Here is a 23,438-nt window from a genome sequence, read left to right as displayed (position 1 = left end):
GAAGCATTCACCAAAGTGCCTGTCTTTGTGCTGTATGACTCAAGGACATTTCATTGCAGACCTTTGTAGACCACATCTAACTGCCTGATTGTCTTGACAGCAAAGGTTGACATGTTCATTAACTTTTCTACAAGGGACAAGCAGTACTGGACAGTTCCGTGGCGACATGACCAGACCCACCTTTCAGCACACTTGGGGAAATGCACAGAACCTCAGCTTACAGTGACACTGAAAGTTGACATATACAGGGTCAATGCACAGCTCCACGAAGCCACGCACAAAAGTAGATATCTAAATGAGGGACACATTTGGTGCATTATTTTCTTTCTTTTCTCTGTAGTTTAAAAATCACTCTCGATTATTGCAAGATCCCACAGAGCAGTGTTGGGAAGATTCCCGCCTTTCAGCGGGTGGAGAGATAGCGAAACGTTGCAGTGTGATTGGATGCCAGTAACGTCGATCAATTGCGTGATGACGAAGTTGGGCGGTGTTTGGGTATGGAGGTGAAAGGTTGGGATAATGGCGGTGCCCAGAAGGGTTGATGTGAGAGGTGAGCCGAACCGAGGTATCGAGGCCTTCCCGTAACTGCGGGCAGGATGCTGGCCCGCTGCTGCGCCTGGGCCCCGGCTGCCCTCAGGTTCGGGCTTGGTTGCAGGGTGATGGGAGGCACGGTGGAGTGCAGGCGGCGATACCCCGCAGCAGGTGAGCAGCAGCGATAACCTGGGTCAGAGTCCCAGCCTGGGGATTGGGGGCCGGGCCGGGGACCTCCTGGTCCAGGTTTTTGGGGTTCAGGTTTCGTTCTGGATGGTTGGGCGCAAACTGTGGCTGAGGCGTTTTTTCAGTGTCCGAGAGATCGGTATAGAATATCTCATCGCATTATCTTCGAAAAGAATGGGGACGTTATCTGCGGTGTTCTGGCCAATATTTATTCCTTAATAGTTATTACAGAAACATTAGTGTATTATTAACGCATCGCTGTCAGTGGGATCTAGCTGTAATTTTTTAACATTGTAATTAATTTTATTCACCAGGCATGCATTATCTCCAGTCACCTCTTTCACACCTTGGGATGCAGGTCAACATTAACATTAAAAGTATTCTATTGACTGTAAGTAGCTTTGAGAACTCCAGAAGTTGTGGGATAGCAGAAAGCTCAGTAACTAGAAGGAGCTTGAGGTAATTTCTAAACACAAAAGGCTTTGAGGAGAGGGCAGGAATATGGTATTGAGATAGAGCATCAGCCATGGTTAATTAAATAGCAGAACAGCCCCAAAGACATGGCCCACACATGTTCCTTTTTTAATTCTTCTATTTCTACAAAGCTTTTCATCCAGAGCATGGTTGGAATCTGAACCTAGCTAACTAAAAAGTTGATAAGTAGAAACAGACATCATATTTAAAACTACTCAAATAACTACTTCATTTACCATAACCTATGGAGCAAGAGATAGAGAGTGGAAATAGTCTGGACAGTGTTGTTTGGGTAACGTGGACTTGATGAGGTTAAATGACATTTACTGCTACAAATTTCTATGAATCTATGAAAGGCAATTTGTAAATGCTTTCTATTTAAATTAGTATTAATGGCTGCCTAATGTTGTCTCCTGAACATATTTATGTTTTATTATTTTGTACTTGCTTTACAAGCTTAAAAGATGTTAACCTTTATAATGTTACACAGGAGCATGTATATACATAGCTTGCTGTCAAAGCATTTAACACAAGTAATTGCATGATGATGAAGATGGTGTTTGTGGGAAAGATTGGGAGGAAATGCTATGACAGTTGAGCAATTTGATGTATTGTTGATTGAGTCTTCCTGCATTGGTCTAAGTGACAGTCATGGTGATGCTAATTCAGCAAACTTGATCTCGCCATGTTCCCCTAAAGGTGTGTTAGGAATTGTGAAAAGGCCCACGAAATTATTATTGATTGTATGTAAATCAAATAGGGCTGTAGCTAATGCTTTAAACTAGATAATGGTGGGGGAGGGTATAATAGCCGTTACAGAGACTCTATTGCAAAATGAGGATAATATTTCAAGACAGTTAACTTTTAGAAGAAATGAGCAAAATGGAAGATTAGTGCTGATGATAAAGGGAATAGAGAAGAAGATCCTAGAACAGGAAACAAAATAGAATCATTGAGGCAAAAATGGCAAATGCTGGCAATCTGAGACAAACAGAAAAATTGCAGGAAATGGTCAGCAGGTCAGAGTAAGCATCTTTAGAGAGAAAACACAGTCAATGTTTAAGGTCTGTGACTTTTCTCATAACTGGAAAAGTAAGAAAACAAACATGGTTTAAGCTGTAGGGAGAGGAAAGAGTGAGAAGAACAGAAGGAAAGACTCTGTTAGGGTGTAGACCAAGGAAGTTCAGCTAACAATTACTTTCAGTGTCGGCAGTCAGAGAGAAAATCAATAAAATAACTTACTAGAACAGTCAGACACACGCAGCAGTTGCTGGAAATCTGAAACAAAGAGAATGGGAAATACTCAGACCATCCAGCATCTGTGAGCAGAGAAACACTGAGGTTAAGTCACAGGTGGTTGACCTTGTGTCAGAACTGGCCAGCTCCGACACATAAGAAAGGCGGTTACCTGAAATTTATTGCAACAAACAATCTGCTGGAAGAACTCAATGGGTTGAGCAGCATTTGTGAGAGGAAATGAATTGTCAAAACCCTACATCAGTACAAAATTTCCTTAGCTATGCAAAAGGGAAAGGATTAGCAAAAGTTGATGTGAATTCCTTACATACTGAGACAGGAGGAATTATCTTGGGGAAGTAAAGAAATGGCAGGGAAGTAAAGAAATGGCAGAGAAATAAAACGTTTTGCACAGATCCTCAAGGAAGAAGGCACAGAAAACCTTTGGGGAAGGAGTGGGGAAATAGGGAATAGGTCTACCATAAGTAAAAGAAAATAATTGGCAAAATTAATGAAACCTAATAAATTCCTGGGACCTGATGACCTGCATCCCAATGTTTGAAAGGGGTGACTGGAGATAATGGATGCCTGGTTGTCATCTTCTAAAATGGCATAGATTCTCAAATGGTTCCCATGACTTAGCAGGTAAAAAATGTTACCCCACTCTTTGTAAACAAAAAGAGAGAAAAGGGTGAATTACAGATGTGTTAGCCCAATATGTGGAGGCAAAGTCATTGGGTGTATTTAAGGCAGAGATTGATAGGTATCTGAGTAGCCAGGGCATCAAAGGTTATGGTGAGAAGGCGGGGGAGTGGGGCTAAATGAGAGAATGAATCAGCTCATGATAGAATGACGGAGCAGACTCTGGGCCGAATGGCTGACTTCTGCTGCTTTGTCTTATGGTCTTGTATCAGAAGGGAAGATGCAAGGATTAATGTAACAGACAACTTAGAAATGACAGTAGGGTTGTGCAGAGCCTGAAACTGATGAAAGGGAAATCATGTTTGACAATTCTTTTAGATTTTTTGAGATTCTAACTAGAATAATAGATAAGGGCAGCCAGTAGATAAGATGCCACACAAGAGATTATGAAATAACATGGATCACATGGGACTGTGGATAATATACTGGTATAGATTGAGGATTGGTTAATGGACAGAAAACAGTTGGAATAAATGGTGATTTTTTGAGCTGGGAGGGTGAGACTAGTGATGTGGCATAGGGATTGGTGCTGGGTCCCAGCTGTTCACAATCTGTCAATATTTGAATGAGGAGACCATGTGTGTCTAATCCTGTTTTATTGATAATACAAAGTTGGAGAGCACAGAAACAGAGAGACTTCAAGATGATGCAAACAATCTGAGTGAATGGGTGAGGATGTGGCAGACGGCATAATATGGAAAATGGGAGGTCTTCCATTTTGGCAGAAAAAAGGAAACTCGGAGTATTTTAAACGTTAAGGAACCAAAGTGTCCTTTTACATGGAGTACTGAAATTTAGCATGCATGTGTAGCAAGCAATTAGAAAGGCAAATAGTATGTTGGGACTTGCTGCAAGGGGATTTGCGTACAAGGACTAAAGATGTCTTACTGCAATTATGCAAGGCTTCAGTGAAACCACATCTGGCATGTTGCGTACCGGTCTGGCCTTCCCTGCAAAGTAAGGCTATTCTTGCAACAAAAGTTCACCAGATTGATTACTGGGTTGGGATGATTGTCCTGTGACAAGAGATGGTGCTGACACATTAAAGAATTCTTACATGTGTGACAGAGTAATGCAGGGATATTCCCCTCTTCGGGATATTTGGAACCAGGGCCCCCCATCTCACTTTAAGAAAGTGGTCATTCATGACTGTGATGAAAAGAGATTTTTTCACCCTGAGGGTGGTAAATCTTTGGAATTCTCTATACAGGAGGGTTGTAGATGCTCAGTTACTGAGTGTATTCAAGGGGGAGATCAATGTGTTTTTGGATATCGGGGATATGAGATTAGTACAGGAAAGCTGGCACTGAGGTAAAAGATCAGTCACGATCTTATGGTGGAGTAGGTGCAAAGGGCTGATTGGCCACCTTCTGCTTCTAAAATTTATCTGCAAAGCTAGACTAATGCCTGGAATGGGCAAGTTGTCTGAGAGAGAAAGGTTGGACAAGTTAGGCTTGTATACGCCGGAGTTCAGAAGAGTGAGAGGCAACTTAATTAAAACATAAGATCCCTGGTGTTTTGATAGGGTGAATGTGAATCCATGAACACTACCTCATTATTCCTACACCCCACCCCCACATTATTTATGTATTTTGTCGTTTAAAGTAATTTTATGTCTTTGCACTGTACTGCTGCTGCAAAACAAATTTCATGTCATATAAGTCAGTGATAAATCTGATTCTGAACAGGGGTTACTGCTTAAAAATAAGGGGTCACCCATTTAAGGCACGGCTGAGGTGAATTTTTCTTTTGAAGCTCTAGAACACTCTTCCTCAAAGAATGGTGGAAGCAGAGTCTTTGAATATTCTTAAGGCTGATTCTTGATAAGAAATGGTGTGAAAGGTTACTTTGTAAGGTTTCATGTGCAGTAATACTACCATATGTTCTTCACTGTTGTTTCATACAAGATTGCAACAGGTTTAGGCCTTCCATCATATTTGTTCATTAAAAAAACTTATCTGATTTCTCAAACTTTTCTCTTTTTGTAGAACGAAAGAAATTTTATCAGAACGTTAGCATTTCGCAAGGGGAAGGTAAGATTTCTGTGAATGAAGACATATATTTCTAAAATTTGAACTGTTTCATCCTCTTCAGTTCATTCACTTCACACAAGCTGATCATTTGCAATAAGAGAACCCAGCCAGCAACCCTTCAGTGCCATTATTTTCACTGAGCCCGTCATTGATGTACTCAGCAGTCATTATTGACCAGAAACTTAGCTGGAACATTGTAATTGGAAGATAAGATCAAAGGCTGGGTTTCTCTTTGGTGACTCATTTCCTAACTCAAAAACATTCCACCATCTTCAAGTCATAAGTCAAGCGGATGATTCATTCTGTTTCTGCCACAGATGCTGTCTGAGCTAAGCTTTTAAAGTATTTTCTGTTTTTATTTGTATGATCCAGTTGCTGCATGAGTGTAGCTCTGACTGCATTCAGGAAATCCAGTCCTATCTATCAAGCAGCCCACTTGATTGGTACCCTGAATCTGTACTCTTTCTACTTGCTGGACCATAACTGCTATCTGTGCATTGGTCAAAACTCACTGCTGTAAAATGTAAAGGCTTCTTCAACAAAAATGCCACTACTACCATCAAGAGGGATGTGGGTAGCTGGTATCTGGGAATAACACAACCTGCCCCTGCAAGTTCCCCTGTAACTTGCGCACTGCGTTTTCTGTTCTAAATCCTGAAGCCACCACCCAGCAATATTAGAAGTGTAGTGAACTATGGGATGCCTTGAAGTTGTGAAAGGCTCTATGAAAATGCAACAATGTAACTGATGTAGTGGTAGGTGCTAATAGGTATTGGGCAGTTTGTGAACTTTTCCAAGCTCAGATTTGTGTAACTTTGTTCCCGCTTTAACGATTGTGGGAACTTTGCTAAACCTCTGTGATGTAAATCCAGACAGCAAGTCTATTTCACAGAAAAAGTTTTAATTGAAGGCTTAGATGTCATACTTGATGCTTTGAAAACTGAGACAAAGCTGAGTGAATTTATATACTTAACCTAATGTAAGCTAGTTATTCAAAAATCTAATTATTTCTAGTCTTTTGAAATAATTCATATGCTTGTATAGTAGTTATATTACTAAAATAAATGCGAACTATTTTAATGTTTAGTTAATTTAAACATAATCAATGCCAACAGATTAAATTAATTGGAGAAACTGAAACTTGAATATGATTATATAGAATTTGTATTGCTGTTGCTGCAGTTAGTGTATCTGTTAATCTGCAGCGTGCATGTCTCACAGATTGATAATGCTAAAAAAAATTCTTGTGCTGACTGGACTCTTTTTAACCAGCAACTGAAAGTTCTTGCATAAAGTGTAAACTGTCCCATTGTTTGAAGGCCGCTACTCTTTGTAAGGCTCTTTTTTTTCCTCTCTGGATGTTACAGGAGGAGTATTCGAGATAAACCTTGACCGTAGGAAGCTAAAGACTCCTCAGGGCAAATTGTTCACAGTTCCCAGTGAAGCTCTGGCAATTGCTGTTGCCACAGAATGGGAGTCCCAAGGAGACGTACTGCAGCTCTTTACCATGCATCTGGTAGACTTTACTTTTTAATTATTATTTTAATATGGACCAATGCTTATAAAATTCTTTAACTTATCATTCTGGGCAAGTGAAATCAAAACAAAATCAGAAAGTGTTGGAGATACTCAGAAGGTCAGGCTGCATCTGTGGATAATTAATGTTTCAGGTTAGTGACTCTTAAATTATATTTGGAAAAAAGCTTGAAATGTCATTGGTTATAAGCAAGTGCAGTAGACAGGAAAATGGAGAGAGAGGCAAGCAAAGAACAAAATTGTAAGAACTTGGATAAGGTTGAAGGTGATGATTAAATGACATAAGAGATGATGGTGTAAGATTTGTGAAGAGATTAGTTATTGTTTTCTGAACACGTTGAGGAAAAACTTTATCGAGATGTATTTGTTGATCATTATATAGAAGGATATTTCTGGTATGTGTTTATAAATCTGTGAGAACTTGTGTCTCACAAAATTTCTGTACCACACCTTGTTAAAAATGAAGTACATAGATGAAGCTATCTAGTCTGGCACCCTGGGGGCCTGACTAGTGCCGGTCTGCAGAAAATCTGGACCACAGAAATTGCCCCCTGAGCAGGAGAACTGTTCTTTTTAAGTATAAACATTCCTGGGTCACGTAGTTCTGTGAACTATCGGTAACCCAAAGTTTCCTTAAGTCGGAAACGTTGGCTGAGATCACAGAAGTTGCATTGGTAGGTTAATTAGCCACAACTTAGTTACAGAACATAGTTAATTTTAGGTGTTGTTAGATCTTAGTTAGATCTTGTTAATTAATATAGATTGAGATACAGATTCAAAACATGCTGAACCATGGAAGTTGCCAGATGAGAGAATTTCAACCTGTATATCCGTTTAACAATTATTTGAATAAGAAAAAAATGGATCAACTTGAAGTGCATGACATGAGTACTGCGTGACTTGGTCAAATTGTTGAAAAAGGCACAAAGCCAGAGGTTACAATCTATTGTTAATTTAGGAACATACAAATCAGGAGCAGCAGTAGGCCACAGCCCCTTAAGCCACTTCCACTATTTAATAAACTCATGGCTAATCTAATCTGATTGTAACCTCAATTCTGTATTCCTGTCTGCCTGTGGAAACATTTCACTCCCCTACTTATCAAGAGTGTATCTCTACCTGTCTTTTAAAGTAAAAAAAAATTCAAAGAATCTGATTCCATTGCTCTTTGAGGAAGAGACTTCCAAAAATATTCTACCATCTGAGAGAAAAGATTGCCTCATTTGTCTTAAGTGGGCAGCCATTAATTTTTAAACAGTGACCCCTAGTTCTAGATTCTCCTATGTGAGAAAACATCTTCACCCTGTCGAGATCTCTCGGGATCATGTATATTTCACTCAGATCTCCTATTACTCTTCTAAACTCCTAAAACCTTTCCTCATTCCAGGTACTAGTCTAATAAATCTTCTCTGAGCTCCTTCCAACACATTTTTCCTTAAATAAGGAGACCAGTTCAATACATGGCAGTCCAAATCTGGTCTCACCAATGCCCCATAAAGCTGAAACATAACCTCCCTGCTTTTGTATTCAGTACCCCTAGCCATAAACACCTGCATGCTGGCTTTTTTGCAAATCAAACATTAGGCCACCCTGATCCCTCAACATGTCCAAGCTCTCTACCTGGGCACAGAAGAAGAGTTGAGGCCAGAATAGATTAGCCATGATCATATTAAATGGTGGGACAGGCTTGAAGGGCCTGATGGCCTACTCCTTTTCCTATTGCCTTGTGTTCTTGTGTTACTGTTTAGGTGACAGCTTTTTTATTTTTCCTGCGAAAATGGACAATTTCACATTTTCCCCCATTATACTCCATTTGCTAGATCTTTGCCCACACACTTAACCTATCAATGTTCTTTTGCAGCCTTCTTGTCTTCATCACACCCTGCTTTCCCATCTTTCTTTGTGTCTTCAGCAAATTTAGCAACTGTACTTTCAATACCTTCCTTCCAGTCATTTGTGTAAATTATAAAAAGTTGAGGTGCAGGAACTGATCCAGTGGCACAACCTTGTGAATCAAAAAAGATCCAGGTATGCCTACTGTTTCTTGTTAGGTAGCCAATCATCTATCCATGCCTATGTGTTACCTCCTGTACTACGAGCTATTATTTTCCACAATAACCTTTGAAGTGGCTGCTTGTCAAATATGCACATCAAAGTATAGTCCATCCACCACTTCCCATTTATCTATAGCATGTGTTGCTACTTCAAAGAACTCCAGTAAATTGGTCAAATATGATCCTTCATTCACAAAACTGTTGCCTTTGCCTGTTTACCTTGAATTTTTCTAAGTACCCTGTGATATTGCCCTTGATCAACGCCTGACTTTCCAAGTGTAGATTAATTTTGTCAGATCACTTCCTTGTAATTAACTGGCTTATTCCTGCTGCCCTTATTGTATAAAAGTATCATATTTGCTGTTGTCCAGTCATCTGGCACCTTGCCTATGGTCAGTGAAGTTTTAAGTCTCTGTCAGGGTCCCAGCAATCTCCTCCCTTGCCTCCCATAGCAGCCTGGAATAGATCTCATCAGGCCCTGGGGATTTATCCACCTTTGTGCCAGTTAAGGCATCTAATACATCCTCCTTTTTAATGTTCACATGCTCTAGCATATCCCTGTCCCCCTCCTTGAAGTCTGCACCTACTATGTTTTTCTCAATGAATACAGATGAGAAGTATTCATTTAAGGCCTCGCCCACATCATCTGCCTCCACGTACATTGCCATTTTGGTCCCTAATGCGCCCCACTCTTTCCCTGGTTACCTTCAAGCTCTTAATGTGCTCCTAAGATATCTTGTGATTTTTTTTATCCTTAAACTTGCCAGCCAGTGATACTTTCTGGCCACTCTTAAACCCTCAATATCCCTTGACCTCCCAGAGCTTCCTAGATTTGCCTTTCTTGCCTTTCACTTTAACAAAAACACATTGGCCCTGAGCTTAGACTATTTCACTTTTTAAAGGCACCCGCTTTAAAAATTCTAACTCCTTCTGGCCTTTCACACAGGCAATCCCAGTTAATATTGGGGAAGTTGAACTCTCCTATAGCCTATTGCTCTTGCACCTCTACATGCTTTACCCACATATCTGCTCCTCTACCTGCCACTGCCTATAGTATGCACCCAGCAAAGTAATCACCCCTTTCCTAGGCTCTACCCTTAAGGCCTCATTGGAAGAGCTTTCTAAAATAATCTCATTGTCTCCTTAGTCAATATTCCAGTACCCTCTTCTCTTTTACTTTCTTCCCTATCACACCTGAAGCTTTCTATATCCTGGATAGTGAGCTGCTAATCTTGCCCTTCTTTCAACCATGTCCCTGTGATTGCAACTATATCACATTCTCATATGCAGATCGATGCTCCAAGTTCATCTCTCCTTACCAGTCAGATTCTTTGCATTAAAATCGATACAATTTCACCTTCACATGCCCACGATTTTAATGGATAAAATATGGTAAGGCGAGATGACCTTGGAGCATCGATCAGCATATATGATATAAGATGAAATAAGATATCTTTATTAGTCACATGTACATCGAAACACACAGTGAAATGCATCTTTTGCGTAGTGTTCTGGGGGCAGCCCGCAAGTGTTGCCACGCTTCCAGCACCAATGTAGCATGCCCACAACTTCCTAACTCATATGTCTTTGGAATGTGGAGGAATCACAGAGACATGGTTGAAAGAAGGGCAAGATTAGCAGCTCACTATCCAGAATATAGAAAGCTTCAGGTGTGATAGGGAAGGAAGTAAAAGAGGAGAGGGCACTGCAATATTGATTAAGGAGAGGATGAGATTATCGTAGAAAGCTCTTCCAATGAGGGCAGGCAGGGTAGTGTAGCAGTTAGTGTAATGCTTTACAGCGCCAGTGACCTGGGTTCAATTCCGGCCACTCTCTGTAAGGAGTTTGCACGTTCTCCCTGTGTCTGCGTGGGTTTCCTCTGGGTGCTCCGGTTTCCTCCCACATTCCAAAGTCATACGGGTTAGGAAGTTGTGAGCAAGCTATGTTGGCGCCGGAAGCATGGTGACACTTGCAGACTGCCCCCAGAACACACTACGCAAGAAAAGATGCATTTCACTTTGTGTTTCAATGTACGTGTGACTAATGATATCTTAAGGTATCTATTTGACTGACTTAGTTTTCATTCTATATTTGTTTGTACCTCTTTACGACTGTACATCTACTCTGTTCCCCATTCCCCTGCCAAATTAGTTTAACCCTTCCCCAAAAGCACGAGCAAACCTCCCTGCAAATATGTTGATCCCATTCTGGTTCACATGCAACTCGTCCTGCTTATACATGTCTCATTTTGTTCAGAAACAGCCCTATGATCCAACAATCGAAAGACCTCCCTCTTACGCCATCTAAGGATGTGGTTGCTAGATTACTTCTGGTGTCATGTGCAAGTGAGTATCGTGTAGCCACACATTCATCTGACCTACACTGCTATTCCAATATTGACTAGCATGTGACACCAGAAGAAATCCAGAGATCACATCCTTGGAGGTCTGGCTCCTTAGTCAATGACCTCGCTCTCTACATTCATGTTGTAGGATATCATCAACCTTTCTACTAATGTTGCTACCAATGTGGACCATAATTTCTGTCTGTTACTCCTTCCCCTTTAGAATGCGCTGTGGCTGCTCTAAGATATTCTTGACCCTGGCACCAGTGAGGCAATGTACCATTTGAGAATCTCGTTCTTGGCCATAGAAGTGCCTGCCTGCTCCTCTTGCAATTTAATCTTCTGGCACTATAGTTTTCCTAGTCTTTCCTTTCTGCCTACAGTTTGGTTCAACATCTTGTATAAAAGGTGGCACCTTCAAATGTTGCATTGCATTAGTACTGCAGTGAATGGTTGTTCTTGATTTTTGAAGCTAAACCAGGAAATATTCTCTTTGATTAGACAACTTTGTGTAATACTGCACTGGATAATCCAACACAAAGAACAAAAGAACAGTTGATTAGGTCAGCTCTCAAATTCCTGGACACAGACACAGTCTGGTGAGTTGTATTTGCTGTGGTGAGGTTGTTAAATTGCTGCATGTAAACGCGGACTTCACATACAAATGATACTTATTCAATTAATGATTTAAACACATTGACATTATCCTCCAGGCACTGATTTTGGAGTGGGACAAGGACCATGTGGAAACTAAATGTGTTTGGATCAGTGATCATTAATATTGATAACTTGAAGTCTTTAATATTGATGAGTTGAAGTCTTTTCTTAATCTGTGGCTCAATACTTCAACTTGTATGAGGGATTGGAATGTTGTATGTAGTTTTGGGCAACCTATTTTAAAGTGTATAAAATGAATAAAAAGAATGCATCAGCTTTTTCTCAGTGCAAGAAATGAAGGATTTAGAACTATGAAGAGAGTTCAGGAATTTCCTTTTTGCAGGAGGAATGAGAAAGTTCAGGAGTGTCTGCTAGAGGTCTTCAGGACTTGGAAGGGATTGCGATTAAGTTAAGAGATGGGGCAAGAGGGTAATGATTTAAAGGTTAAAGTATTTTTTAAACTATGTTTAGAATGTGGAATTTTCTGCTCCAGTCAGGTGTTACAGCAAACCTCCAATAAGTTTGAGAAGTTTCTTCATGAGGTTGTTAACGTGGTGTGCAGTGGCGGATTTTTGTCCAACTAACTGCCACAGTGCTGAAGGAAAGTGATGTGAGCATTTGGGGCGACATTCAGAGTTTCTGCACGGCTTCAATGAAGCTGCAAATTAATAAGAAATCCTTAAGGGAAATGCATTACAATTTATGCAATGGCACTCTTGAATAATTTCCTGGTAGTAGTAATTGTTTGAGCCAGATCCAGTACTGAGCTGCATCACTGGGAGCACATCTGATGTTGTGGCATACTGTGCCTGACAATTCAGCGAAGTTCTAGGTAGCATACGCCAAATTTTTTTAATGCGCTGTCCAGTCTTTCTAAAAGTAGTGTGAATCACCTCTGCCAGTCTGTACCAAAGTTCTCTGGATATGTGGCCTATGGATATTGGGCAAACAGAAACTTGGCAACTTGATTTGGATTCTTTTTCCAATACCATACTCATGGTATTAAATGCTGGAAGAGAATTACACTGCTCTTGGTTTCTCATGGCTCTAGATCTCATGGCTGGAATCTGCATAACTCAACAATGTCCATCTCCTAACAGAAGAGTTAGGAGATGGACATTGTTGAGTTATGCAGATTCCAGGATCTGGCTCATGGTTGCAGATTGGCAAAAAAAAAGTCTTCACTATTACCATGGGTTCTGTCTAATAAAAGCAGGTACTGGAAATACTCAGCTGGTCAGGTAGCATCTGAGTATTAACTGTCTGGAGAAGAGACAGTTTCTTGCTGGCCAAACTCAGTTGAACAGTCATCATCTTTAGGAAGATTAGTGATAGGGTTTAGGAGCTGAAGATAGGAACTGCAGCCACAAGTTTGAGAAGAGCAAGATGATTTTGGAGTGGGAGAGGAAAATGAGGCTCTCCCATTGTACTGTAATGATCAGAGATTGCTTTGATACTTTAAGAAGGCAGCACAAATCATACAAATTAAAGTACAATTCGAGCAATGGGGTGACTTTGGGATCTTTCTTAAATAATGAGTTTCAGCTGACTTTCATCCACACTTGTGTATGTTTGTGTAGTTACAGAGTGGAGGAGCCACCTGGCTTAGTGGAACTTCAGAAAAATGAATGGGATCCTGTTGTTGAATGGATAGAAAACAGGTAAGGTTTGATCCTAGGTGCTCTGTGTGGAGCTACAGTAGGTCAATATAACCTCATATGTGGCACGGTACAATAGTGTAGCGGTTGGCGTAACGCTATTACAGTGCCAGCGAACCAGGTTCAATTCCAGCCACTGTCTGTAAGGAGTTTGTACATTCTCCCCGTGTCTGCGTGGGTTTCCTCCCACATTCCACAGATGTACGGGATAGGAAGTTGTGGGCATGCTATGTTGGCGCCAGAAGCATGACGACACATGTGGGCTGCCCCCCAGAACACTATGCAAAAGATGCATTTCACTGTGTGTTTCAATGTACATGTGACTAATAAAGATATCTTATGTAAAACTTCTGGACAATTGGTGTATTAGTTAAGAGCCCTTAAATGGGAGTAGCTACGTCTCATCAGCAAATGAAAATTAAAAAAAAACCTGCAGATGCTGGAAATGTAAAATAAAAACAGAAATTTCTGGAAATACACAGCAGGTCAGGTTGCAACTATGGGAAGAGAAACAGTTAATGTTTTAGGTTGAAGACCCTTTGTCAGAACTGGGAAGAAGAGAAAAGAAGCTTGTTTAGCTACAGGGAGGTGTCCCTGAGCTCCAGGGGAGGCTGGGGGAGTTGTCTCTGAGCTGCAGGGGGTTGCTGGCAGAGGTGTCTCTGAGTTGCAGAGCTCTCAGAACAAATATTTCTGGTTTGTTCTGTTTAAAATTGATTTACTTTTTTTTCCCTCAACAGATACAACGTTGAGATTGGCTCCTCCACAAATATCTTGGGACCAAACATTCCAAAGGAGTCCAAGGAGACCTTCAAACAACATCTCTCTTCCTACAATTTTTGGGCACTAATAGGTAGGTGATCAATTAGATCCTTGTCCCCACTGTATATTCTGGACTAAATGATAGAACTTAAATTGAGGATTCACTCTTTTCCCTTTTAATGGCCTTTTGTCTGTGCTTCATGAACTTAAGGTTATCCACAATTCTGCTGCTCTCATTTTAACCCTTACCAGGCTCCGTTCACCTTTCATTCTGCACTGGCTCCTAGTCTGCCACTGTGTTGATTTTTAAAATCCTCCACCAGCTTCATCTCTCTGTCGCTTCCTTCAGCCTTGGAGCCCTTGAGCAAATGTGCATTCTTCCAATTCATGCACATTCCCAATTTTAGTTTATCCGCCTTTGGTTGATTTGGGTCTAAACTCTGGAGTTCCCACCTAAACCTCCAGGTTTCCATCTCTTTTTGCTCCTTTGAGACATTCCTCTCTGGATAATCTTTTGGTCATTCACCTGATTTCTCATTATGTGGCTCAATGTCAGGTTTTATTGGATAATGCTTCAATGAATATCCTTTGGGTCTTTTTACTACATTTAAGGTGTGACATAAATGAGAATTATTGTGGTTTAATTGTCTTCATACCTAGAACAACAGTCATAATTTGCATTACTGTATTGCTTCATCTGTTCCACTGTATTTTGAAGCGCATAGTTTGGAGGAGGAGTAGGCAGTCAGCAAGTGGGGAAATGAAGGTTTATGAATATGTGAATGATGAGCTGAAAGACTTTTTTTGTTCATCCAACTTGCTATTCATATTTTTGAAAGCTTGTTTCTTTTGATAGAAATGCCAAGAAATTCTAGTACACCCTTATGGGGCACTAGTGACTCTTCTGCACATTTTCAGCGTCAACAAAGTGGTACTCCATTCAGAGGCTGAGCTCAAGTTGGCTCAGAGAACTGAACAGAACCTGTCCTATAGCTGAAGGATCAGGAGATCGGCAGTAGTTGGATGGTTGTTGGGGAGGAGAGAATTTGGGAGATCAGTATAGTGGTGTGATGGGCAGTAGTGGTGGGGGAAATAGAAGGATGTCAGCTTGGAAGGTCAAGGCCAGAGAGTCGGGAGGTTGTGGGGTCAGGGGAGGGCAAGAGCTTCAAGAAGTGGCTGTTTGGTGCAGTCCAAGTACTGGCGATTCAAAAATGAAGGCAAGTTATTGACTGACTTGCCAGGCATCCTAGTCCAGCACTGTGCCAGGAAGAGCATGTTGTCCCAGAAGCACTCAGTGACAGATGATCCCAGAACAACATGGGTCAGGTTTATCTGCAATGGTCCAAAAGGAACATCGGATAGGACCTGACATCATTCTTAGCCTTCCTGATGTGGAAATTGCATTCAGGGCGATTCATGCCTGGATGTGCCCAGTGAAATTTCTGGAGTAGCACCAAAACAGCCTAGGATTGGTCATCACTTTTCACTCTTGAGGAAGTCAGTTTTTGATCTCTTATTCTGGGTAGAAAAAATTATGTAAATGAATTTCTCGGCAATACTATCTCATCTAAATATGGTGTTAAAAGCAGAAAGGTGGGAGGGGTGGGCACTGGATGAATGTGTAGTTACCAGGACCAAAGAGTAGTTATGTGTCCAAAGACTGGCCTTTACACTTGGCTAGAGACATTCACCAAACAGGGATGTGTTGTTGTTTCCATTATCTTCATGCTACTTCCTTGGAGAATAGTGTGAAGTAGTGGAAGAATGATTGAATCTGAATCTGACAGACCTTAACAGACTTTCTACTGGTCATTAGGGGGTGTCGTCCAATGTGCAATGTGAGCTTTATGGACCCCCACAACCCATAGAATGAAGGAGTAGTCTCCCTTTACTCCCAGAGATAGATTCCCTTTTAAATGATTGTGCTGTGGGGGGATGTGCGGAGAAAGAGCAATTTGAGCACCAAGTATATAAGGTAGCTTTTTCACTTGTAATTTAAAAATGTCTTTGAAAAAGTCTTTAAAAAAAATCTTTGGTGAAATTGTTGCCTTGGTTACTTTTTTTAGGTCTGGAGTATGTCATCCATCAGCTTAAATCTGTGGTTCTTTCCCTAAATCTAATTGACCGAAACCTCAGCGTAGAGAAGGCTGTGTTGCTGTCTCGGCTAGAGGAACAGTATCAGGTATGGGATATGCTGGTGACGGGTCCTGTTATGTCATGTTCTCCAAACCACAAATTTCTACTGATGCTGGCAAATAAGTACAATGCTGAAAGCTCTCAGTAGATCAGGCAGGCCCATTGGGAAAGAAACAGGGTTGATGTTTCAGGTCAAGGATTCTTTTATGTGGAAACGGGAGAAAGTGAGCATATGTTAAGTTGCAAAGGGACGAGTGGAATGGAGAGCACACAGGAAGTATCTGTGAATTGTCAGGGTAACAGAAGTTGTCATGGTAATAAAGGTACAGCCACATATGTAGATAGAGAAATCGGGGGTTACCCAAAATTATTAAGTTCATTATTGAGTTCTGTGGGCTATTAATTTGTCTGAAAGGAAAATGTGGTGTAGTTCCTTGAGTTTACCTTGCACATTGTTAGACCTACAGGAGGCTGAAGACAGGAGGTTGGGGTGGGATGGAAAATTACTGACTGGCAATTGGAAGTTCAGGATCACCCTTGTGGACAGAACAGGGGTGCTCTGCAAAACATCACCCAATCTCCATTTGTAAAGGGAGACCACATTGTGAGCCCTGGATCCAATATACTAAAGTGCAAAGGAATCACTGCATTTCTGGATGGTGAGAAGGGAAGAGGTGAATGGATAGGTGTTATATTGCCCACAGTTTCACAGGGAAGTGCTGTGAGAAGGGGAGAGGTTAATGGAGATGGAAGAATGAACCAGGAAATCGTGGAGGGAATGGTTCCTTTGGAAATGCTGAAAGGTGAGGGAAGATGTATTCAATGGTGGAATCCCCTAAAGGTGGTGGAAATTGTGGAAGGCATTGTTGATTGTGGAAATTGGTGGGGTTGGAAGGTGAGGACAAAGGGGAAACTTATCCTTTTACTGGATGGGAGATGAGGGGTTAAAAACAAAGTGCAGGTAATAAACGAGGCACTAAGGTAGAAGGGAAGCCACGTTGAAGGAAGACATCTTAAAGTGAGAATGTGTATAAGGTATAAGGAAAGGTTAGGAGAGTAAAAGATTGAAAGCCCTGAGACATGAATTAAAGGGTACATCACTATGGCTGTAATAGGCTGCTTGAAATAGCTGTGCTTCACTTTGCAGTGCCTTGCTTCAGAGATTTTGCTTGCTTCAGCTAGTTTTCTTGTCTGGGGCTCCATTCATAATCATGTACATCTCCTGGGGTTTCCAGGGGGTATATACCTCAACCGTGTCACCCTGACCGTTTTGTCCCGCCCTGAGGTTTGGAGCCCTTCGTATGGGAAGTTGACATTTACCCGGAGGCTTCAGAGACTTTTCCGAGGGGCCACTGCCACTTAGGTATGGCTGATCAGGGGATGGTTCTAGCCAATGCCTCCCCAAAGGGTCATCATCTGTATCTGAGTCTGTATCCTCAGGGTTGCTATTTCGCCTGCTCCCTGGGCGATTTAAATGCATTCCCTGCCCTGTGGGTTTGCTATGGGCCTGCCTGATTTTGGGTGCCAAGGTCTGATGATAGGCTCCCATAGTCTTGAGCTTCGTACCCTGGGGAGTCGTTCTCCCGCAGCGAGGATGCATGCTCGGGTAAGGGCGAAAAGTTCGGCTTTCTGAGTGGAAACAGCAGGTATCAGTTTCCGTGCTTCTAGGACCTCCAAAGTAGTAGTGATGGCATAACCAGCCTGCTTTTCCCCTATGTCCGAAACAGATGAGGAGCTGTCCACAAAAAGGGCTTTGTCAGAGAGGGGTAGCTCCTGATCAGTCAGGTCCTGTCTGGGGGAAGTTAAGAAATAATTCACTTTGGGACAGGAGTGAGGGGCTTCGGGCAACTCGTCTGGTGGGCTGGTGACAAACGTTGCCGGGTTAACTGTGGAGCAAAAAGCAAAAGTCAAAAGGGGGTTCTGAAGAAGAGCAACCTTGTAGCGGCTAAGTCTAGCCTGTGTGAGGTGCTGTGTACAGTTAGTAGTCAAGAGCGAGGCAATCATATGGGAAGTATAAACAGTAATGGGCTGTTGTAGGGTAATATTGGCAGCGGCTGTGACCATAGTGTAGATGGCGGGGATGGCTTGCGTACGGGGGGGGGGGGGGGGGGTGGTAACCCTGCGCTACCACATCAAGGCGGGTGGAAAAATAGGCAACCGGACGGTGTTTATCACTGTGCAACTGTGTAAGCACAGCTGTGGCACAGTCTTCTATAATGGCAATGTACAGCTGGAAATGGCGATCATAAAGGGGCCTCCCCAAAGTGGGAGCAGGAGAGCTGTCGTTTCAGTTCTTGAAATGCTTGGAGTTGTTCAGATGTTAAATTAAACATGGCCGGAGCCTTTGGAGAAGCTAGGGGACTTAGCAGACGGGTATAACATGCTGCGTTAGGGATCCATTGACAACAAAAATTAACCAAGCCCAGGAACTTTTGCATTCCCTTAGGAGTAGTGGGAGGGGGAGCTTGCACTATAGAGGTCATTCTATCAGGCGTTAGCATCCTACCCTCAGCACTAATCAGGACCCCAAGGAACTTAATCTGGGACTGGCCCCGTTTGACCTTGGTTAGCGGGACAACGTAGCCGTGTGAGTGGAGAACATTCAATAAATAATTAGTATCGGTAAAATTGCTGTCCTGGGTGTCACTGGCCAGTAGCAGATCATCTATGTACTGTATGAGAGCAGACTGCCCTGGAAAATGAATATCGCACAGTTGGCCGCAGAGGGTCTGTGAAAATATAGTGGGGGAGTGGATGAATCCCTGGGGCAGGTGGGTCCAGGTATACTGTCTCACCTCAAAGGTGAAGGCAAAAAGGTACTGCGAGTTCTCATGCAAAGGAATTGAAAAGAAGCCATGTTGTAAATCAATAATAGTGAACCATTTGGCTGATGCTGGAATTAAACTGAGAATCATTGCAGGGTTAGGCACCACAGCATGAAATGGGGCCGCAATGGCGTTAATAGCCTGTAGGTCCTGAACAAGGCGCCACTCAGGGCGTCCCGGCTTCGGGACTGCTAAGATTGGAGTGTTGCAAGGAGACTGAGGGGACTAAAACGCCTTGTTGGAGGAGCGATGCAACAAAGGGACGTAGCCCCTGTACTGCCTCGGTCTTCAGAGGATATTGTTTGACTTGGGGAAGCTGTACATCGGGTCTTAAAAGGATTTCTACAGGTGCTGTTTTCTTGCCTAGCATAAACATGGCATGGTGATAAAAAGGAATTATGATTTTCCATTGCTGATTCTACTGCCCCTATATATCCTAACACCATAATAGTTCCCATTTCCAGTCCTCCGGTTCGAGGAGTCCTTAGGTCACTCCAGTTGGGGATCGAAGGGGGAGAGCTACAGAATCATGGCTGAGAGGAGACCAGGGTCAAATCGCCCTGTGGGCCTGTCTCGTCTCCAATCGCGAGCTTCTGCTCCTTCCACTTACACCGATTGGACTCCTGGCTGGCTCGCCAAAATTGTCGAATTCGGTCAGAGAGAAGACTCAAAAGACCACTGTTCTCATTCAATCTCTTTATTACTTGATCCAAGGAGAGAGTACCAAGCCAGGCACCTACATCCCAGACTGGGTGGTCTCTGAGATACATTGATCTACATATATTCTTATACTTTTTCCAGAGGTGCAAACAATTACCATACAAGGAATGATCATACATTAGTCAGGCAGCATGGCACTTATTTTCTACATCGTGATTGGTTACAGACAAAGGAATTTACCTAAAAAGAAAATTACTAAAGCTATAGTTCCTTAATCTTTTCAGACCATCTTGTTCCACTGGTTATCTTTGTATACATAAGGTTTCTCATGGTGGGCTCAGGGTAAGTTTAGTGGAGCAAGAGTCAATTGTGCAGACTTGCTGAGACAGGAACTGATTACTTGGTATTATCGTACCTCAAGGCTGAAGAAAACTAGCTGAAGCAAGCAAAATCGCTGAAGCAAGCAAAATCTCTGAAGCAAGGCACTGCAAAGCGAAGCACAGCTATTTCAAGCAGTCTATTACAGCCATAGTGATGTACCCTTTAATTCACGTCTCAGGGCTCACAATCTTTTACTCTCCTAACCTTTCTTTATACCTTGTACACATTCTCAAAAGGTGCTGGTGTCGTAAGTCTTTTCATCAGAACTGATGCAGTGAAGGTGGAGAAACTGGGAGGATGAAGTCGAGTCCTTGCAGGAAGCAGGGTGGGAAGAGGTAGTTGAAGTAGTTGTGGGAGTTGATGAACTAACAATGAATATTGGTCACAAAACTGTCCTGAGATGGAGATAATAAGAAGGGAAGAGTCAGTTATGGGCCTTGTGAAAGTGAGTGGATAGAAATTGGCAGCCAAGATAATGAATTTTTTGAATTCTGAGTTCAGTAAGCAGTACCTATACAGTCTCCAGTGTAACAGAGTTGAGAGGGAGAGGGACTGGATAGGGGTGAAACAGGGACTCTTCCATGTGAAGACAGGCACAGTGAGCCCATGCAAGTTCCCATAGATTCACCTTTGATTTGGAGAATACGAGTTGAAGGAGAACTTTAGGCAATGTAAGAGTGAGCTCAGCCAGTTCAACCTGACTTACTGATGTTGGTTTGGCTTTCTGTTCCTTCAACATGAAGCAAAACTTGGATGCATATGGGGCATTCTCTGGCTTCTGCATTCCCTTGCCAAACCCAACATGCATTAGTAGGGTTACATTTGTGCAGTAGATGAAAGCAGATTCCTTCTTGGGTCAAAGCATAGAGTTGGTTGAAAGCAAACTTAGTCAGAGCTCACTTGTTGGGTTATTGAAAAGCAGCCCAGTTGTAAATAACATTTTAGCATGGGTGCTTTTTGTGTTTAAGAAATCCAGTATCTCACCCCTGCCTTCCTATTGTGGGAGTCTGAACTACGTAGATTTTGTAATTATTCTTTTCTCATTTACTTGTTTTGGGGGATTGTGGACATCACCTACTGGCCAGTGTATATTGCCAAACCTATTTATTCTTGAGAAATGGTGGTGGATGGCTTTTTTTAACCAATGCAATTCGTATGGTAACAATTCTCCTACATTGCTGTTTGGAAGGGAATTCTGGGATTTTGAAACATGACATGAAGGTGCCATGAGTCAGGATGATGTACGACTTCTGAGAGCCTCCACACATGCCTAAGAATTAGAGACAAGCACCTGGGAACCTAGACTTGTGCATTAATAATTGTTATGAACCAGCAACAAAAGAAACACACCGAGTCATGATTCAGTGTTTAGAAACTACTTTATTAATAACTACTTACGATAATAAGAAAAATAAAAGTAAAAATGTTAGAAGTAATAATGTTAGAATCTTAAACATTAACCCCAAAAACTAAACTCGTAGTGTGTGTGTGGCATCTCCCCAAACTCCACGTCCAGGAGTTCAGTTCAGTAAGCCATAAGGTGAAACGTGAGCAAAGGCTTCTTCAACAACCACCATTGACTGAAGACAAAACGTAGTCATAGAGAGTAATTATGAAATCCAAATGGTCCACTTTGGAATCCAAACGACACCTCAGTGTTTACTCAGCAGTGACCACTCCACTGCATCTGCCTCACCCCGAAAGGCTCTCGAATCATGGCCGTCCACACAAATACCTGTTTCCTTCTACAGGTCAACAACAAAGTGAACTCCACTGCTTCGTTCTGAAGTATCTGCCACCCTGAAAGGCATCTGAGATGTGGCCGTCCACACAAATACCTGTTTCCCTCTACAGGTTAACGACAAAGTGGACTCCACCGGATTACTCCAAAAATCCATACGTGGATTGTAGTGACAGACACGGTTACAGTTTTTCATCCATCGATAGAGACTAGCAGGCTGCTGTCTCTCTCTGTCTCCTCCCTCTCTCTCTTCTTCTTCAGTCTGACTCCGACTGACTGCTTCAAAACGTCATGATGTCCTTTATCTTCTGTTGACGTAAGCATGACACACACACACACACACACACACAGCACTATGCTCTATCTTAAAGGGACATTCACCAATAGTAACCTAGTTTGTAACATAATGTACCTTTGATGGCAGTACCTGTGGAAAGTAGACCAGCAATGTTGATCTGTACATGTTGAAACTGGGGCTGTTAGTTATATTTTTTAAAAAAATTAATACATATGTGTAACTTTTAGATTGAATTGCAAATGTTATTTGCACAGTGGGATCTTGTTAGATTTATTCCTTTAGGGAAAATTAAAGGGACAATAGACTCCAAAGCGGGAACATTCTGTGATACCCTTGGAAGTACAAATTGCAAACTTGTCTGTTTGAGTAAACGTGCCATGTATTTAAGCTCAAAAACCGGCAGCTAGTAGAAGTACTTGGTTGCTAATACCCTATTATCTCAGGCAAACTATGATGAACTTTCACATTGGAATCACACTGTTGTAAGCATGGTGTTGATTATTTTTGTTTGTAGATTGAGGTTTGGGGAAATGTTGAATGGGCACATGACTACGACCTCTATGAACTACAATCACGGACTGCAGCAGGAGCCTTGTTTGTCCATCTAAGTTCGGAGAGCTCCACCATGAAACATAAGCTGTTGCAAGACTGAAGTGACTGATCGTTTTAGTTCTTTCCTGTAACTGTGAGATTATTTTCCTTGTTTGGGTATATAAGAAGAGTATTTTAAAAAATATAAAAATAAAAACATTTTACTCTGAACATTATCTGTTGAGAATTTTTGAAAATCATGAGTGAATGCTTTCTTTATTGAAAACTAAATATTTGAATTCACTGATTTCATACCTTTAGGAATTAATAAAGGGGAAATGAGCCTCATTAATAAATGGTACATATGTTAGCAATATGAATTTTGGAATCATTTTGCTACCAATAGTTTTCTTTTGCTGGTCTAATTCAGCAAAAGTCATGGCTTACAACCTCTTAATAGTAATTCAGGAAATGTAAGTTATCATTCGTAATAATTGATTTCCTTGTCATTTCCCATAGCAGCAGGTGGCCTATTTCCAGCTGGTTAGCAATCCTTCGTTTTCAGCCTAAGTGCAATTATATTTCGTTAATGATTAGGGCACTCACATCAGGAACTTACCTTCCCCCCCCCCCTTGGTTTATGTCAGCACAAGTGATTATCTGTTGTTTGCTTTCTATCCTTAATTTTTGGAATTA

The 23,438-nt window shown here is 41.8% G+C and overlaps 1 protein-coding gene across 1 annotated transcript; it reads left to right on the top strand.

The window, feature by feature from the left end:
* The first annotated feature begins 495 nt into the window (after window positions 1-495).
* atpaf2 (ATP synthase mitochondrial F1 complex assembly factor 2) lies at window positions 496-22,973 on the top strand. The gene is made up of 8 exons (XM_052021876.1): window positions 496-702; window positions 5,118-5,162; window positions 6,530-6,678; window positions 11,598-11,695; window positions 13,334-13,414; window positions 14,149-14,261; window positions 16,237-16,352; window positions 22,726-22,973. Exons 1-8 carry the CDS (start codon window positions 597-599, stop codon window positions 22,861-22,863), a joined length of 846 nt encoding a protein of 281 aa, XP_051877836.1. The 5' UTR covers window positions 496-596; the 3' UTR covers window positions 22,864-22,973.
* The last annotated feature ends 465 nt before the right edge of the window (window positions 22,974-23,438 follow it).

This window comes from Pristis pectinata, chromosome 8 (assembly GCF_009764475.1).
Source record: "Pristis pectinata isolate sPriPec2 chromosome 8, sPriPec2.1.pri, whole genome shotgun sequence".
NCBI lineage: Eukaryota > Metazoa > Chordata > Chondrichthyes > Rhinopristiformes > Pristidae > Pristis > Pristis pectinata.
The sequence above is the reverse complement of the archived record's forward strand: the minus strand, read 5'-3'. Positions and strand labels throughout refer to the sequence as shown.

Excerpts from the sequence above, each read along its gene's own strand:
- atpaf2 (XM_052021876.1), top strand. The coding sequence starts at position 597 with ATGCTGGCCCGCTGCTGCGCCTGGGCCCCGGCTGCCCTCAGGTTCGGG. Across the intron at positions 11,696-13,333 it reads CTGGACACAGACACAGTCTG|TTACAGAGTGGAGGAGCCAC; the intron begins GTGAGTTGTATT and ends ATGTTTGTGTAG. Across the intron at positions 16,353-22,725 it reads GGCTAGAGGAACAGTATCAG|ATTGAGGTTTGGGGAAATGT; the intron begins GTATGGGATATG and ends TTTTGTTTGTAG.